The sequence below is a fragment of the Fragaria vesca genome, linkage group LG6, assembly GCF_000184155.1.
Source record: "Fragaria vesca subsp. vesca linkage group LG6, FraVesHawaii_1.0, whole genome shotgun sequence".
Taxonomy (NCBI): Eukaryota; Viridiplantae; Streptophyta; class Magnoliopsida; order Rosales; family Rosaceae; genus Fragaria; species Fragaria vesca.
This window is the reverse complement of record NC_020496.1, coordinates 34,630,642-34,648,069: the sequence shown is the minus strand read 5'-3', so window position 1 is coordinate 34,648,069 and position 17,428 is coordinate 34,630,642. Positions and strand designations below refer to the sequence as shown.

The window sequence follows — 17,428 nt, the reverse complement described above, 5'->3', positions numbered from 1 at the left end:
AATCCACAGGTCGAATTTCAATCCTGCAAGTTCCTTTCAGCATGTCGATGCAACGATTATTATTAGCTTTCGTTATTAGCTTATCACCTCCGGCATTAAGTTCTCAAATCAAACATTAATAATCATAAGTAAATATTGTCTAAGCAACCCTTTCACCACTAATATTTCATAGTCGGAATTTAAATTCCGAATTGAACCCGTCTCCCACCAACTAACACATTCTAAATCCAACTTGTCATTGCTACCGGATCTCTTATTTCATCACCTTTATTTATAAGAACAAACCCTTCTTCAACATTCAGCCATAAGAGTTTTACAATATCTTCCTAAGCCACATTTTATCATACAAAGCAAAATCATTAACACCATGGCAGCCAAGCTCTCCAAGATATGTTTCTGCATCATTACTCTGCTCTCTGTAACAATGGCCGCCTCAGCGGCAAACTACACAATGCCGGCAGACGATGAGCTTCCATTCTCTTCTTCATCTCCGTCTCCTTATTCCGAGCCTCCTGAAAGCGGAGGAGATGCTTCGCTCTCTTCAGATGCATCGGAATATTCTCCACCACCACCACCACCTTATATCGATGCCTTAGCAGCAGAAGAAGCACAGCAGCTCAATCTCTCTCCAGCCTACTCTCCTTCCCCAGCTCCTTACTTCACACAATACCATTCTTCTCCTCCTTACGCTGAAGTTGAGGCTCCTGAAGTCTACGAGCTCTACACTCCAACTCAAGCTCCGGCACCAGAACCATCTTCTGTGTTCGGATCCGAACCATTATCAGATACTGAGCCTATTGCTAGTTCTCCTGACTCTGACATGGCTCCTAACCCTACTGTACTGCCATCCAACTACAGAGCGGAGGACGAGAGTGTTGAATTTGACGATGAGTATTATAGTTCGGAGCAGAGTAAGAACAGGGTAACAATGGTTGGTTTTGTTCTTGGTGCTGTGTGCGTGGTTGGATTGGCGGGTATTGTGTTCAATAAGAAGAAATATAACAAGTCAAAAGCAGACTACGATTACGAATTGGCTAAGAGAGAGGATCTCTGAGACACTAGTACTCTGCCTTCAAGAATTTTATGTATTTAGGATCTCTTTATCATTATCAAGTTTTGTAATTGCAATACAGTGTTACTGCTCGTGTGCTAGGGACGTTGTATCAACTGCAAGTTTAAACTGCATAATATTGGTGATATGAATTAATGCTTTAGCCATATGGATTTCCAGTTGGAAGTTTTAACCCCAAGACTTTTTTTTCTTTTCTTTTTCTTTGGCATGTAATCAATCTCCTATCTTTCTTCCAAAAAAAAAAAAAAAAAAAATCAATCTCCTATGACACTTGCACCCCGAATATTAATGGATGGATGAACTATGTATTGATAAAGTAATTTGAAGAACTTATTCAAAATAAATTGGTAATTTTAATAAAAAAAATAAAAAATAAATTGGTAATATGCCGACCGGTTCAAATTTTTATACTTTTAATTATTTGAGGTTCATACATGTTGATATTTAATATGTAATTTTTTAATTCGTAAACTCTTTTCACCTTCTGTAACTCGATATAGAGTAATCATACATTTAAAAAAAAGGTACTGATAACTGATAATTCGAAACACACAATTCTAATTTGCTAATTATGTTCACCCGAGTCACTCGGTGAGATATGTGCTCAATTGCCTAGACAAAAAATGAAAGAAAAATGCTCATTTAGTACTAATTTAAACCCTTTATTGCTCATTCTAATAAATTTAATATACATGAGCCCATTCCAATATAAAGTGATCTTATTTGTGCCTAAATACACAAATCTATATTAAAGTCATAAAAAAATAATAATTTTTGTATATTTTTAAGACAATTTTACCCTCACCACTTTAACATGTATAAGGAAAGAGAAAGTGAAAGGGTGAGAAGACTTTGCCGGAACCTCACCGGACTCCGGTCACCGGTCATCGGACTCCGGTCACCGGTCGCCAGACTCCGATCATTGGTTGCCGAAATTTCTTCGGTCGTCGGTTATTGACCCTTAGTACCTCAGATTTTTTCCGATCACCGGATTTCCGTCACCGGTAACTCAGTTACTGACCCCCACTAATCCGTTACTGACCCCAATAATCAGTTACTGACTCTAATAACTTGGTTACTGACCCCCAATAATCAGTTACTGACCCTCAATAAGTTGGTTACTGACCCCTAATAATCAGTTACTGATCCCCAATAACTTGGTTACTGACCCTCAATAATCAGTTATTGACCCCCAATAATCAGTTACTGACTCTTAATAACCTTTTCAAACTCCATACAGGTGCAATGACAATGAAAGTAGATGAAAAGTAAATTGCGAAGTGTTGTAAAATTACATGAGATACCAAGAGTCTAGTCACAACTTCAATGCAGCCATATTTCATCAACATGAGATACTTTGAATTAAGCAAAACAATTTTCTCACATACGAGTTTGAATACCCAAAACACAAACCATACAGAGATCTTGAATTAATAGTATCTCATATGCTGATGAAGTAATACCTCCTCAGTTGCGACAACGCCGACGACCTCCCGATCTCGTCAAGTCCGAGATCGAGTCTCTCAATTTTCTCCTCGTCGGTTGGGGCTTTGGAGGCCGAGGATGGCGGGACAGAAGTGGTGATCGCGGCGGCGTTAGGGTTTGACTCGGAGGTGGAAGCACCAGTGCACCACCACCGGTTGCGACGTCGGAGGAGGCGGCGGCGGATTAGCCCTATAATTCGCGCATCTCTTCCTCTCGTTTCTTCTGGATTTGCATCTTCTCCATCTTTGTGTCGTTGGAGATGGCGGAGGAGTTGGTCAACCTTCTCGGCTGAGTCGTCGTATCGACGGGTGGGGGGGGGGGGGGGGGGGAGGGAGAGAGAGAGAGAAGAAATCAGATCGGGATGTAAAAGAGAGAGGTTTAGTTGAATTGTAGCGAGGGTAAGGTCATCTTTTTACTTAGTTTCATTGGAATGGGCTATGAGGTCTTATTTTCATTTAAATGGGCTTTAAAATCCTTGTTTATGTGCAAATGAGCATTTTCCTAAAAATGAAATATCGGGGAATTTTACATGCATATTAAAATGGAAGAAATATACGTGTGTAGTATGGATAAGCCCAAAGCCCAATTGTGTTGGGGTTTCCGTTTGGGTAGGATGAATATTTACCAGCGTAAACTGGGTTAGTTTACGGTCATCTCCGTTTCTACATAAGGTACACACAGGTCTTTCGTATCCGTGTCCCCGCTTATCTCTGAATCTTCACTCCCCAAATCTCAAGCCCAACGCTCGCTACTCTCCTCTAAAGGTACTCACTTCACGCTTCTCTGTCTCTATATTTCCATGCTCTGCTTAATTTCTCTGCGATCCATATGTTTTAATCGACAGCAATTGCTTTTAGTTCTCAGAAAATCGCTGAGATTCTATTGCTTTTGAGCTCCGATCCCTTTTAGGTTGCTGTTATACGAATCGATCATTCAGTTTACTATCCTAACTGTGTCCAATGCTTTTGATTTGGATGAATCTCTCTACCCAATCAGAGATCTACTGATTATGTTAATTATGTGAATGTAAGAATTCTGAAATCAGAGGCTTAAAAAGAAAAATCTTGATCTGAGAAATCAAGTTTTGATGCGCCATACGTGCTGGATTGTATGTTTTGTTACTGAATTATTGTATGTAATGTATATTTTGATATGTTTTTGGGCAGTATTGTTATAAACCTTAATATTATTTCAGAAAACATGGCATCAGCATCGAACAGGGGTCAAGGTGGAATTCAACAATTGCTTGCTGCAGAGCAGGAAGCTCAGCATATCGTCAATGCTGCCAGAAATGGTAAAGTTTGTTTCTTTTTCTTTGATTGTTGATGAGTTATGTATGGCAATATATGCAGGGTGTTTTGGTGTGATCTCCTGCAGTGATTGTGTATTTGCAAATTCTGATTGTTGTGTTGATCAATTAGAGGGTTAAGAAGTTGTGTGGAAGATTGTGTTCTTGGAATTACTTCCTTGTTGCGAGAGATGCTCTTTGTTCTCCATGAGGTTATATTTAGAGTCAGTAGAGATGAGAGGGGTTAATGTTCTAGCAGTCTTGACGAATTTAGAGTTTTGGTTAGGCGAATTATGTCCTAGGCTGCTAGCTTACTACTAGAGTACTAGAACCTTTGTATGGTGGTTATGCGGTTATGTTACGGTATTACCCTTTTTTCTTTTTTTTTTGTACTGGTTTTCTAGATGGACACTGAAATCCAGTATCTTGAGTTGTTTTCTAATTGCTTTGGTGTTTGGTTGCCTTCTGCTAGCAAAACTCGCTAGGCTGAAACAAGCCAAAGACGAGGCAGAAAAGGAGATCGCTGATTACCGTGCCCAAGTGGAGCGTGAATTCCAGAAGAAACTTGCAGCGGTATGTATATATTGGTGAAAGCAATATATTGATTGTTCATTAGATGGTCATGGCTTTAAAATTCCATTTTCATGTATAGAGCTTCAGATATGTATGAGCTTTGGTACCTTTGCTAGCATCAGTCATCCATGCAGTTGTAATGCTCATGGGGCAAATTCTGGATTGCATGGTAAATGACTGCCTATCATCCATGCACGATGTGGATGACTGACATTGGCAAAACCATTCTACTCGAGTGTTTTCTAGATTTATTTTTATTGGCAATATCTGTGGTAATTTTTCCCTTTCTTTCGTTGCTTGTTACTGAGCAGAGCAGTGGAGATTCTGGGGCCAATGTGAAGCGCCTTGAAGTGGAAACTGCGGAAAAGATCAATCACCTGTCAACAGAGGGCTCAAGGATATCAGGTGATGTTGTCAAGATGCTTCTGAAGCAAGTCACAACAGTGAAAAACTAATTCCATAGATGGTACAGTAGTAATTTTAAGCTCCCTCAAGTATTGTATTCTTTTGCTTGCCTGATTCATCCTGGTATGATTCCTTCTAGTATGCAGACTTGTATCTATCCTGGTATTCACTATTTGATATGTTGTGGGATATTTTTTCGAGCAACTGCTTTAATTATGTATCCTGTTAAAAAAGAATAATGTTGCAAACATTGTTACGCCATTTCGGTTGAACTTTGTACCAGTTTCATCTTTTTCAGTTGGATTAAGGGTTTATCTGGTACAATTCAAGAGTTTTCTTATACAGGGTGGGGTGCAATTTTCATAAATTTGTGGTTACTTTTGGCTGGAAGTCTTGTCTCCAAAGTTTTGGAATATGTTGTTTGATTCTTGAATTCTCTTCTCTCCCGCGTTGTCTCGTCTTCTCTCTCCGACATTTTTGCGTCTCTTCGCTCAATATGCAAAGGGCCGAAGGTTACCTCTCCTCAATATAACAAGTTGGTGCCTTATGTGGAGCTCACATAAGGATGGTGTCGTAACTGACGTACTGATCCAAAGCCAAAGATGCTGGTGAATCTCATTTTAGAATGACGTAGTAAAGCTGGTGAGTCTCATTTTGAATTTATGTGTTGGTGTCTAGAATCATGCAATTTTATACAGTATATGAAGTACTGTGAATTGAGAGCCAAATTACACCACTTAAGGTCAACTAATTCTGAATAGATTCCGCAGTTTTCCAACAAAATGATCAAGTCTAGATTTTTGAGTTCTCTGTTCTAAATTTGCTTAAAGATCATGATTTCAGGATGAACAGATTTTGGTCAGAAAATTAAAACTTGCAGCTTTTGCCGAAAAGGTTGTATATCATAATTCAATTTCGTTCTCAATCAACAGAGAGATTTTGATTGGTATTGTGCTAGGCAATTTTACTTTAAGGTATATTTTTTGATTATTCAGTACATCAAAAGATGTTGAGTGTTGTAGACTCGTAGATTTATTTGCTTGAGCTCTTAAATTCTCATAACCTCTCGCTCCTGAAGAAGTGGTGAAGTCCTATCAATTTCGACCACCCATTCTGATACACATGCCTTTAGAAAATAGAACGCGCCTAAGGAAAAAACCCTAGTAAGAGAGAAAGCCTCTCTTTCCCGGCTGAACATTGTCGGCGGCCTTGCCACAATGTCTTAGCCCGGGAGAGGAAACGTTTAGCTGGAGTGCGCGCCAATTTTGCTCGTCTTCTTCTCCTGTTTTTGTCTGGGTTGGTGGGCGAGTTGGAAGGAAGGAAGAGGTGGGATTGGAAGTTGTAGATCCAACTTTGGTGGTAGGGGAAGGGTTCAGATCCGTTCCGGCATGGGATTTTCGTGGTTGTTCCGGCGTCTGTAGTACCCGATCCGGTTTCCTTCTGTTCAGATCGGGTCTGTCTAAGTTTCTCGTGGATGCATCAGAGATCAATAGGTGATCTGAGGTCATATCGTGTCTCTGGTTGGGTTACGGCGAGTTATCTCAGGGAGGTGCAACCGAGTTTGGAAGCTTTGGCCGCAGACTTGATGGTGGCGGCCTCGTCGATCTGAGTGGGGCAAGATGGCAGAGGTGTTGATGGAGGAGTGGTGGGTCGACGGAAGCAGGCAGGTGAAGCGAATCTAGGCCATGGACCGGGTCTGGTTTTGGGTAGGCTACAGATTTCTGGGCCTATGTTGAGATTTGGGCTCGGTGGTCAAGGCTGGGCTGCTGCACTTCATTATGTTTCTGTGTGTTTTGTTTTTATCTTTTGTTTTGTTTTTGTGTTTAGCTCTTTTGATCCTTTGTGGTCGTTCTACTTGATTGGCTCTTTACAAACACCATTGATGAGTGATGATGGTTTTCACCCGTTCTTTATCACGAGTGTTCACTACTTAGGTGGCGGAGTTGACTCATGTTCTTGAAGAAGTTGACTCATGTTCTTATTTCTTCAAGAGATAGAAGCCATTTCGTTGGCGATATGTCGGTTGACTCTTCTGGTTTTGATGACCATTTTCTTAGCCTCATGGTGTACAAGAGATTTAGCTCTAGTAAGAAGTTAGGGTCGGGTCCTTTAGTCTGATGTTTGTTATAAGAGTTCAATTAGTGGCTCTGTTTTGTATTATTCATATCGTTTGTAACTTCTTCCGTATGAATGCAACCCATTTGATAAAAAAAAAGAAGTGGTGAAGTGCTGTGAATCTCAGTTTTAGGATGAGGTAACAAACCTATCCTCCAAACTTCAAGAGCCAAAAGTACTCTGATCTCTAAGCTCGTGACTCATACATACAAATCGTTAAATAGGGTGAAGTGAAATGCTGGCTGCAGTTATCTACGCAAAAACATTGGAGCTAGTTCAGCAAAATAGCTAGTTTCTCATTCTTTCCTAAGCATGAGGGGAATCCATCGCAAAAATGACCAAGCTGGATTCACTCATAAGTAGAACAATACCCCCCATTCGAATTTTCTTATATCAAATGAAGCTGTATTCTCTTGGGAATGTGAAGAAAAGGGGCTCTGATCTTCCTTCGAAAGTAGAGAAACTAGTCAGTGCTGGGAATATGGTCACCTTCGTCTCCTTGGTACTGCAATAAGAAGCACATCTCTGATCCTGTTAATCTAATCTGAAGGCTTTGGCTTTGAGTTAAGGCACATTACTATAGAAAACAACAATCCACATAGATCATACACTATTTTAATCCAACATTAAGATTGTGCAAACTGTGCAAACAAAGAAAATCCAAGATAAGGTGCAGGTACATCTTCCATCCACGGCAGACCACATGGGAAAGATGTGTGTGATACAAACATCTGGGTCCCCTTTTCATGTTCACAACCAAGGCACCCCATCATCCTCTCCATGCCCTTCAATTTCTGAAAATCAAATCATCGAGTAGGTGTGATTTGGTTAAGATTTTAATTCCGATTCTTGTATTACTAACTGAGCGAAGTTAGATCGGTAGTAGTAGTCTAGTAGAAACGAAATTTAAAATCCGATCAAAACAAAAGAATCGAAAATGATCTAACCCTCGATCCTCTTGGATTCTCTAGTCTGGATCTTGCTGCCTGAGGATTGTGACAAAAAGGGTCATGAGACTCGAGAGTGACCTAACTTCAAGGACAGGAACTATAGCAAATTGAACATGATTGCATTCCATCATAGACTTCTATACACTTGAACCATTTGAATACACTGAATTGGATTTTGGGATGGACCAGAAGATCTTTAAGAAGACCCCTCAACATTATCTATCATGTGTAACCAACCAGATGAGTTTTGGTAGCATTAGGGAGTGAGACAGATGCTACAGGGTATTAGGGGTTAGGGTTTTGACTGGTGGTAAAGCTTATTTGGAGGACCATGTTGATGAAGAAGGAGGTCATTTTGACCAGAGTCATTTAGGGTTGAGAAATCCAAATTGAGGACGGACAAGTCACAAGTGTGACCTAGCAACCACGTGATATGAGATCCCGGTTTAGGATTTCTAGGACATTTGCAGCAAATGCACACAAGCTTACGGTTTGAAAACTTGTTTGTCTAAGTTTGAACATCAAAGGTTAAAATGACTAGGGCCGTAAATGGTAATCGTGTTTTACTCGAATTCGGATGGTTGGGGTGACTCTTTTGCTATTGAAGATCAATAAGGGATGTGCTTTCACTGCATTGTTATTGAAAAATGAAAACCATTATACTTGGGTGTGGTTAGCCTTAGGTAGTAGGTTTAATCGCTATCTCATATGTTGCTAATTGAGACTGTAATTTCCATCTCTAAATAGTAAATATGTATGATCGTTGAATGTCATAACTAGAAGAAACGTGCAATTATTTGGTTGCCGAGAACCTATAAAAAGTTGGGTGAGAATGGATGCAAATTTAGGTTTTATCCACTTGTGTCTTGTGTTAAGTAAGTTAATTGACACCGTTACGATGGTGACATTATTGGAAATCAGAAACGTCACTTTGTTCGCCCATAAAATCTAACTGTAACCACCAAATTCACCCTTATCATGTGTGTCGTGTTAATGATGTCAATTTAAGTAAGTAAATTTATCCGACTTATATCTTAACGTACTGGTTATATATGGGTTGTAAGGGAAGACATTATCTAACCCTAGTAACTTAATGGGATTTTTTAAGAATATCAGCCTAAATGGACTAATCATATTAACACATGCATATTGGTTATACACCACTGAATATAAAGCGGTAAGCAGTCATTTTCGAGTAAAGTATACTTATAGTGACTTGAAACGATTACATAATATGTTAATTTTAGAGTCTCTTCTAGAACAATCTCATGAACCAGTAACGATCATGCATGGGTAAACTGAAGCCTTTTCTAGTTTCTTTCAAAAAAAGAAGAAGAGGGGTTTAGTGTTTGTGGCGGCCAACCAATAAAAAGAGGTCATAGAGGTGGAGTTATAATTTATAAAACTCCATACCCCAATATTTGTCACTTCTGTGATAGAATGCGTGACAAATCAAATGATAATGCATACGGATCCAAGAGCTTTTTCTTTTTCATAACTATGTAAATCAAGTTTTGAAAATCCTTTATTTTCTTTTTCCATAAATGAGTAACTACGGATTTTAACAAATATAACAAGATGAAAGTTCCATTCTATAAGATTGATGGAAATAATATTAGCATTTTTATTTTGGAATTTGGGTTGTCCAAATCCATGAAAGCTAGTAGTACTGAAATTAAAATGTGATGATATTGCAGCAATAGTGCTATCGTACATTCATGCCACACCAAAACCAACTTTCTGACTATAATGATCTAGTGTTTTTTTTTTTTGCCTTTGCACCAATCAAATATCTTTTGCATGAAAAACCCGCTTCTATCTCTTGCTCATTGGTACAAGTTATGAAAGTGCTCTCATTTGGATCCTCCATTTTTATCTGCATATATGATTTAGAAGTTCTTTTAATGTCACGCTTGTCCTGCACGGTTCTAATGTTTAGGTACGGAAGAGCTTTAACAATAGATTCATCATTCATACACAAAGTTATCATAGGGTACTAGTGGAGCACGTTAATGAATTGGACTCTTACAAAACACAGCAAATAGAACAAGATTCTGCGGTTTTGTGCAATGTGTTTAGCTATTGATAGTGAAGCAATATCAAATTGTCTCTTTAATTAAGTCAACTTAAGTTCCATAATAAAAGCTCCTATAGTGTGGAATTAGATCTGTATTGGTTATTGATGAGTAGATTATATCTCAAGCATGTAAATTAATGTTACATTACAAGAAAAAAATGAAGAGTGGATTGTCTCACTCTGGTGCATTTAGATTCTAAAATGTTATCAACGCGTATCGTATCTAATATGATCATTGTAGTCTTGAATTTGTGTTGCTGACACTTATCTGGTACAAAGACAATACTATATTATAATTTTCGTCACCTCATATAATTCATATCAACTTGTTAGTCCTCAAACCATAAATTTCATGTATATCTGATATAAATATGACAATTATAATAAAAGTTTACGTAACTTTAGATTATTTTAGTTTTGTAAAAATAACATGATTTAGAAATGAACACAAACATTACCGATTCATATACAACAGAAACACATCAAGACATTGTTTACACAAATTTGATACAAAACACTATCATAAATCTAAAAACGAACACAAACATGACAACTATGAAGAATCACATATGCTTCAAATAATCAAGACATAAGCACATTAACAAACAGTTCAATTATACAAGTCAATGGAGTTCCAATAGTCAAACACTTCCTCCTCTCTCTCTCTCTCCCTCCAGCCGAGCTGAACCGAGCTGAACCTCCCCACTTGTAGAAACCATGTGGCGGACTGTAATCCTCGTTTAACGCTATAACACGGTGAACAGCAGCACCTCCAAATCGAATCCGATCAAAGCTTGCAGTAAACAAAACGAACCAGACATTATTAACATTAAAATATACAACCCAGTTGATGAGCAGTAACTACTTTGCTGCAGAGAGAGTCCTTAACGGTCCACCCAAAACGGTAAAAATGGCTGCGACACCCACGTTGTTTCATCGTCACCATCCTCACTCTCACACCTCTTCAACTTCAGCAAAACCAGCACCAATCCCACCATGCAAAAGCCACACCTTTACACCACTCCATGCCATCACTGATCCAATCCCAACCAAACCATGCAAACCCACCACACCATTTCTTGGTTCTCTCAGTTTACACTGCTCTCTGTTCTTCTTCTACTTCTCTTCTTCAAAACTGCATCTGGGTTTGGATCAATGGGGCCAATCTCGGCTTCCTTTGGTGAAAGTGGCTTCTTCTGCGCCATAGATGCTAGCGGCAAGCAGGAAGTGGTCTGTTGGGGCAAGAACAGCTCGGCGTCGACACCTTCCTCGGCTTCTTTGCCTACTTCGGCGTCTTTCAGCAACATTCCAGCGATGGCTGCGCTCTCCGGCGGTGAAGGCTTTCTCTGCGGCATTTTATCCAATACTTCTCAGGCGTATTGTTGGAGCTCCATTGCCCCAGGTATAGATCTCGTACCACCCACTTTCAAGACCAACGCTTATTCTCATATTGCCGCAGGGAAAAGCCACGTCTGTGCCATCAGAGGCTCTTATTATTCCGATCATGAATTGGGTACAGTGGATTGTTGGGAGATTTATGAAACTGGGAATAGTACTCTGAGTTCAAAACAGAGTACTCTGTTTTATGACCAGTCAATCAGCAATCTTGTTTTCAAAAGGGTTGTTTCTGGTGAAGGGTTTAGCTGTGGTGGGATTAGAGAAGGAGGGCTTGTTTGCTGGGGACCCAACTCTGCTAATTTAGGGGTCTCTGGTGTGCTAGACAATTTCACAGCTTTGGCTTCAGGGAAGGATTCACTGTGTGGAATTTCAGAGGTGACTGGTCAGGTTCAATGTTGGGGTGATGCTGATTTGTTAGCTGGTCATCCTAATGATACCCACTACGTGGCGCTGGCCGCTGGGGCTCGCCATTTTTGTGGGATTAGAGAAGATAACCATGGAGTTGAGTGTTGGGGGATCTTCAACTCTTCTTTGGTTCCTAAAGGCCCAGGGTTTGTGGCAATTGCTTCGTCTGATTTCACTACTTGTGGGATTAGGGAGGATGATCTGGTGTTGGATTGTTGGGCTTCTAATGCAACTTCCTCGCAGAAACCCGAGTATGATCCTCCATTGGAGTTGTGTAGTCCGGGTCTTTGTAGTGCTGGTTCTTGTGGTGTGGGGAAGTTTGCTTTCAATGCTAGTGTTCTTAATGAGGTGGATTTGACAAGCTTGTGTGTTAGAACAGATCTAACGATTTGTTCACCTTGTGGGTCGAATTGTTCTGAAGGATACTTCTTGTCGAGTTCATGTACTGAACATGCTGATAGGGTGTGCACAGCTTGCTCTCTTTGCCAAAATAGCACTTGCTGGGATATTTGTGGGCTTCAAGCACCTCCAGAGATGAAGAGGAAGCTTTGGCATCATATTCGGAGATTGGTGATCATATTCGGGTCTTGTGCTTTGGGTTTCTTGTTGGTGTTAATCAGTTGGTGCTTTCTGCCCCGTTTGACCACTTCTCGTAAGGAAGAAGGGACCAAGAAGCAGTTCAAGTCTTGCATTGGCAAGCCAGAGTTGGAAGCAGACAATAATGAAGATTCAGAAGCTCCTCTATCTGTTGTTCCATGTCCTGGGCTGGCTCAAGTGTTCAGACTATCGGAACTAAAAGATGCAACCAACGGGTTCAAGGAGTTTAATGAGCTTGGTAGGGGAAGCTACGGCTTTGTTTACAAAGCTGTGCTAGCAGAAGGGCAGCAAGTTGCAGTCAAGAGAGCAAATGCTGCCACTATAATTCACACAAACAGTAGGGACTTTGAAATGGAACTAGAAGTTCTTTGCCAAATCCGACACTGTAATATTGTGAACTTGTTAGGTTACTGCTCTGAGATGGGAGAGAGGCTGCTTGTATACGAGTACATGCCCCATGGTACACTTTATGACCATCTCCATGGTGGTCTTTCTCCTCTAAACTGGGGCTTTCGTTTAAAAATTGCAATGCAGGCTGCAAAGGGGCTCGAGTACCTTCACAAGGAATTCGTGCCTCCCATTGTCCACCGTGATGTCAAGACCTCAAACATTCTTTTGGATTCTGAATGGAGTGCAAGAATTGCAGATTTCGGACTCCTTACTTCTAATGACAAGGATCTTGGTGGGGATTTGGAGACTGATGTTTACAACTTCGGGAGAGTACTGCTAGAGATTCTCAGTGGACGGAAAGCTTATGACAGAGATTACGATCCTCCAAGTATAGTTGAGTGGGCATTGCCTTTAATAAAACAGAACAAAGCAGCTGCCATCATTGATCGTTATGTAGCTCTTCCGAGAAATGTTGAACCTTTGCTTAAACTTGCTGATATAGCAGGACTAGCTGTTAAAGAAAAGCCTAACGAGCGTCCTACCATGTCTGATATTGCATCTTGGTTGGAGCACATTGTGAAAGATGGTTTGACCTTGTAATTGCTGAATCAGTTCGCCGGATATACATCAAACATTGGTCAGTAAGTTATGTTCTTCCCCAACTGTACATCTCTTATGAGCTTCTTGTAAATTACGTTGGTTACTCCTTTACTCTTTTTTCTTTGTTTCTCATTATATTTCCCTTAATCCTCACAAAGTGAAGGGAGCAATTATTTTTTGTACCACTCCACATAAAAGTCCATCTCATATTTTGGCTTCTCATGTACTGCATGGGAGAGCAGTCTCTACTTGAATTTGAGAAAATTATTTCAATGCACATTATCCTGATAGACTAACACATTCTTTGTGAAGACCTCACATTTCTTATCATCTACTTTGTTTTAGGGATATAATGCTTTCATTTCAACTGAATGCTCGACTATGACAGTAACATTTTGATTTTACTTCTTTGATGGCTGTGAACTTTATATTGCTATGTTTACAAATGAATCCATAGATTACTTGTCAAAGAAGTGTTTTAAGTTGACTTCTATTGCCAATTTAGAGATAGGAAAACTACTTCCTACCAAATATGTGTCTTGCAGTCCCTTAAGAGAAATGGAAATCAAGAACTCAATGGAACAGATAAACAACCTTAGCTTTATGAGCACAAGAGAATGCAAACTAATGGTAGGCCCAAAATGATCCGTTCTTTCTCATTTCAGCTTCTCTCTTACGCTCTCATGTCCACGTGAACTGGGTTTGTTAAGCTGAGGTTTCTTTATGCTAGTAGTAGCTAGTTGACTGGTAGACTAGGAAATAGTCGGGTACGATGCCCTTTAATTTCATCTTCTTTTCTTCTTTTTATATTTACTCTTTTGTTATTTAGGCTCATATCACAGCCTGGTTCACCATTTACTAGTGTCTGTGCTGCAGTTTATGAACTTTGGGATGCGTAATAACAGAAACAGTTGCAGAAACATAGGCATTAGTTCTGTGGAGGTAACTTGTACACTTGTATTTTGCAAAATACTATCAACAACAGCAAGAAAGTGAATCGCCTCCACATTTCACAATTAATCAAACAATGCAAAGTCAAAAGAAAAAAGGTGGTGTTGAGTTAGATTATCTCTGAGTTCTCCACTTGGAGTTGGATGATCTTATATACTAAGATGTCCAAAAAAAGAACCAACCTTATCTGTTGGCTGAAATGATCTTCCTGGGACAGCTTCATAAAAGAAAAAACCACACATGATCTTTACGAGGATAACTTGAACTCCTCAGATGAAAAACGTGTTTGAATGGTACTAGCTGCGGAGCCCCTGGAGAAAGTACTCTGATCACCTGACTGATGCTGATCCATTTTGATGTTTGTAAAATCAGAAACAAGTCCAGGTTGTGAAATCTGATAATCTTTCATTTCAATCTCACCCGCCAACATCTCAACAGTCCTTGTCATTCGTGGCCGGAGTCTTGCCATTTCTTGCACACAAAGAAGGCCTACTTTTAAGAATCGTAGAGCTTCATCTTTGGGGAAGTTCATATGAAGTGTAGGATCAACTAGCTGCAGGAGGTTGTCGGCCTTGTATGATTCCCATGCCTGCAAGTTCACAATGTGGCTTAAATTCTATTATGCGATGAAAGCATGACCAAGCCAGTAGTATATAATCAAGTGCTCTTGTCTATTTACCTTCTGAACCAGAAATTGCTCCCCAAGTTGCATATCAAAATCCACAATTGCACGGCCGCTGACAATCTCCAACAGCAGAACTCCAAAGCTGTAAACATCTGATTTCCGCGTCAAGCGTCCGCTAATAGCATATTCTGGAGCAAGATAACCCCTTTTGGATCATTTTGAGAAACCCCATTAGCATGGAACATCAAGAATCCAAAGGCAGAACGATAATGTATAGAGGCAGAAGTAGTGATTCAAACTTACATTGTCCCAGCAACCCGAGTACTGATATGAGAATGGTTTTCTCTTAACAGCTTCGATAAGCCAAAATCTCCAACCTTTGGCATGAAGTTTTCATCAAGAAGTATGTTACTCGCCTTAATGTCTCGGTGCAGAATATGAGGTTCAACCTCGAAATGCAGATAGGCAAGTCCACGAGCTATTCCTAATGCAACGCTCCTCCTTAAATCCCAACTAAATTTCATCCTGTTTTGCTCTCCACCTAATATCAGCAATATATGACAACCCAATTTTCCTATTAAAAGTTTGATTCTTCACAATGAGGATCATTAATTAAGACCCAAAATGATAGAATTGAAACATAGAATTACCTAATAAAGTGTGTGCAAGACTATTGTTTATCATGTAATCATAGACCAAATATCTGGCAACACCATCAACACAACACCCTCGCAATTTAACAAGATTTTCATGACTGATTACAGAAAGTGCAGCCAATTCAGCTATGAACTCCCTCTCTCCTCGCATCGATTCGAGTTCGATGGAGAGCACCTTTATAGCCACAAAAGTACCATCCTTAAGCTTACCCTGTAAAATTTAACCCAAAAATTAACCCCCATATTCACTATATGCAGGATTTCTATGTTGCAGGAGAAGAGAAAACACCTTAAAAACTGAGCCAAAGCCACCTTCTCCAAGCTTGTTCGAGGCGTGGAAGCCATTAGTGGCAGATTTCAACTCCTTGCAAGAGAAAATTCTGAAATTTTCCTGATCTTGACCATCTGGGTTTGGTTGGGTACAGAAAAATACATTAAAAACTAAATAAAATAACTTAGAAACAGAGACAAAATCATGAAGAACATCATTCCTGACAGGAACATAAACTAAGCACACCAAACATTCTTACTACAACTAACCTTGCCTCAATCTTTGAGGGGCTTCTCCAGGTGAGGAGTGGAAGCAATTTGTGCAGGGAATTGGGAACTTCATGTACTAAGTTGTGTGATTGGAAATTGAAATCTTCAAAAGTTGGGGTAACCAAGAGGAATAGGATTTTAGAGAGAAACCCAAGATAGAAGAAGCTTTGGGGAAAAAATTGAAATGAAGAGGTGCATTATATTATTGCCCGCGGCTTTTGACTTCATTGGGATGGGCTGCAGCTAGCTAGTCTTTCCATTTCCAAGTTTGAACTAGTTTGGAGATTTTCCATTTTGATTTTTATATTCCTTGCTGCAAGAGTAGTCTCTGCAAGACTGCTTGGTCAGTCAGCCTCTTATCAAACTTTGGTGAAGAAAATTGGTTGAATTTGCCGGCCTTTTATAAGCAAAATTTCTGGTACGTCATGAACTATAGGACAGGGAATGAATCAAACTCCTAGCAAAGCATATTATTGGCAGACGTACGTACGTACTCTTGGTGGCGGTAAACTTGATTCATGCAATATTAGTTTCACTGCTTGAAATTAGTTTACTGATTTACAAGTACTGGTCTAAATTACAGTATCAATGATCATTGACCGTGTAACACTACATTTACTAGTCTACCATCCATGTAAAAAATTCGATTGCTGCATTGCACGTACATTTCTCTCAAGTGAGTTGCTAATTAACATGAACACGGCTAGAAGTAAAGACAAAGATGCGAAAAGTGAAAGCGTGCAAGATTGAAACGACAAGTGTTTGGAGACCCATTTTGGATCAATTTGCTCACATTTGGACTTTTGGAAGGTCTAAACGAGACAAAGCTTGAATATTATTCATGGTATGTCTGGCCATTCTATCGTGCATGGGTGACTGCTTACTAGTGTTTCTTCAGATATTGACAGAGATTATGACACTTACCGGCATCTTTAGGGTAACTTCATTGAAGGTTTGTCCTAAACAATATTTGTTCAACAAATCAAAGACATGATCACATTTTGTCTATTCACACCTTAGCGCTCTTTCAAACTTGATTGATTTTCACACAAGCAACGTATGGCATTTTATCGTATGATGGGGATTTCAGTTACCAAACAACCTTGGGGACATATCATTGAAGAATCTATGGAAATTATGATTATAGTGTTCTCGTTAATCTAAGACATTTGTGTATCAAGTTTCACAAAACCTGTAATGAAGTGATCATGTTCATAACGAGCATTGTGAATCACTTACATATCTTGTTTAAGATATACGTTGATTAAGAGACTAGATGCGATGCAGATTGGAGATTGACC

At 39.6% G+C, this 17,428-nt stretch overlaps 3 protein-coding genes across 4 annotated transcripts; 2 read left to right on the top strand and 1 right to left on the bottom strand.

Moving 5' to 3' along the window:
- Positions 1 to 3,201: 3,201 nt before the first annotated feature.
- On the top strand, positions 3,202 to 5,150 carry LOC101310143 (V-type proton ATPase subunit G-like). Of its 2 annotated transcripts, XM_004304377.1 has the most exons (4): positions 3,202 to 3,321; positions 3,753 to 3,851; positions 4,318 to 4,418; positions 4,730 to 5,104. In XM_004304377.1, the coding sequence occupies exons 2-4, from the start codon at positions 3,758 to 3,760 to the stop codon at positions 4,871 to 4,873; spliced, it is 339 nt and encodes a 112-aa protein (XP_004304425.1). In that variant the 5' UTR covers positions 3,202 to 3,321; positions 3,753 to 3,757; the 3' UTR covers positions 4,874 to 5,104. The 2 variants fall into 2 exon arrangements, with proteins under 2 accessions (XP_004304425.1, XP_004304424.1); XM_004304376.1 differs by lacking the exon at positions 3,202 to 3,321 and having other exon boundaries at positions 3,405 to 3,851; positions 4,730 to 5,150.
- A 5,871-nt stretch (positions 5,151 to 11,021) lies between these two features.
- On the top strand, positions 11,022 to 13,355 carry LOC101309662 (serine/threonine-protein kinase-like protein CCR1-like). Its single transcript, XM_004306194.1, has one exon. It carries the CDS (start codon positions 11,022 to 11,024, stop codon positions 13,353 to 13,355), a length of 2,334 nt encoding a protein of 777 aa, XP_004306242.1.
- Positions 13,356 to 14,501: 1,146 nt separating this feature from the next.
- On the bottom strand, positions 14,502 to 16,339 carry LOC101309855 (putative serine/threonine-protein kinase-like). The gene is made up of 6 exons (XM_004304375.1): positions 16,128 to 16,339; positions 15,877 to 15,992; positions 15,582 to 15,798; positions 15,235 to 15,472; positions 14,986 to 15,136; positions 14,502 to 14,895 (listed from the first exon to the last, which is right to left on the bottom strand). Exons 1-6 carry the CDS (start codon positions 16,198 to 16,200, stop codon positions 14,554 to 14,556), a joined length of 1,137 nt encoding a protein of 378 aa, XP_004304423.1. The 5' UTR covers positions 16,201 to 16,339; the 3' UTR covers positions 14,502 to 14,553.
- Positions 16,340 to 17,428: the final 1,089 nt, after the last annotated feature.

What these genes read in the sequence shown, in the direction of transcription:
- LOC101310143 (XM_004304376.1), top strand. Translation starts at nt 3,710, where the DNA reads ATGTTTTTGGGCAGTATTGTTATAAACCTTAATATTATTTCAGAAAAC. An exon ending in CGTCAATGCTGCCAGAAATG is followed by an intron (nt 3,852 to 4,317) that starts GTAAAGTTTGTT and finishes GCCTTCTGCTAG; the next exon opens with CAAAACTCGCTAGGCTGAAA. An exon ending in TCCAGAAGAAACTTGCAGCG is followed by an intron (nt 4,419 to 4,729) that starts GTATGTATATAT and finishes GTTACTGAGCAG; the next exon opens with AGCAGTGGAGATTCTGGGGC.
- LOC101309662 (XM_004306194.1), top strand. Translation starts at nt 11,022, where the DNA reads ATGCAAACCCACCACACCATTTCTTGGTTCTCTCAGTTTACACTGCTC.
- LOC101309855 (XM_004304375.1), bottom strand. Translation starts at nt 16,200, where the DNA reads ATGAAGTTCCCAATTCCCTGCACAAATTGCTTCCACTCCTCACCTGGA. An exon ending in TCTTGCACACACTTTATTAG is followed by an intron (nt 15,473 to 15,581) that starts GTAATTCTATGT and finishes TGCTGATATTAG; the next exon opens with GTGGAGAGCAAAACAGGATG. An exon ending in ACTCGGGTTGCTGGGACAAT is followed by an intron (nt 15,137 to 15,234) that starts GTAAGTTTGAAT and finishes ATGATCCAAAAG; the next exon opens with GGGTTATCTTGCTCCAGAAT.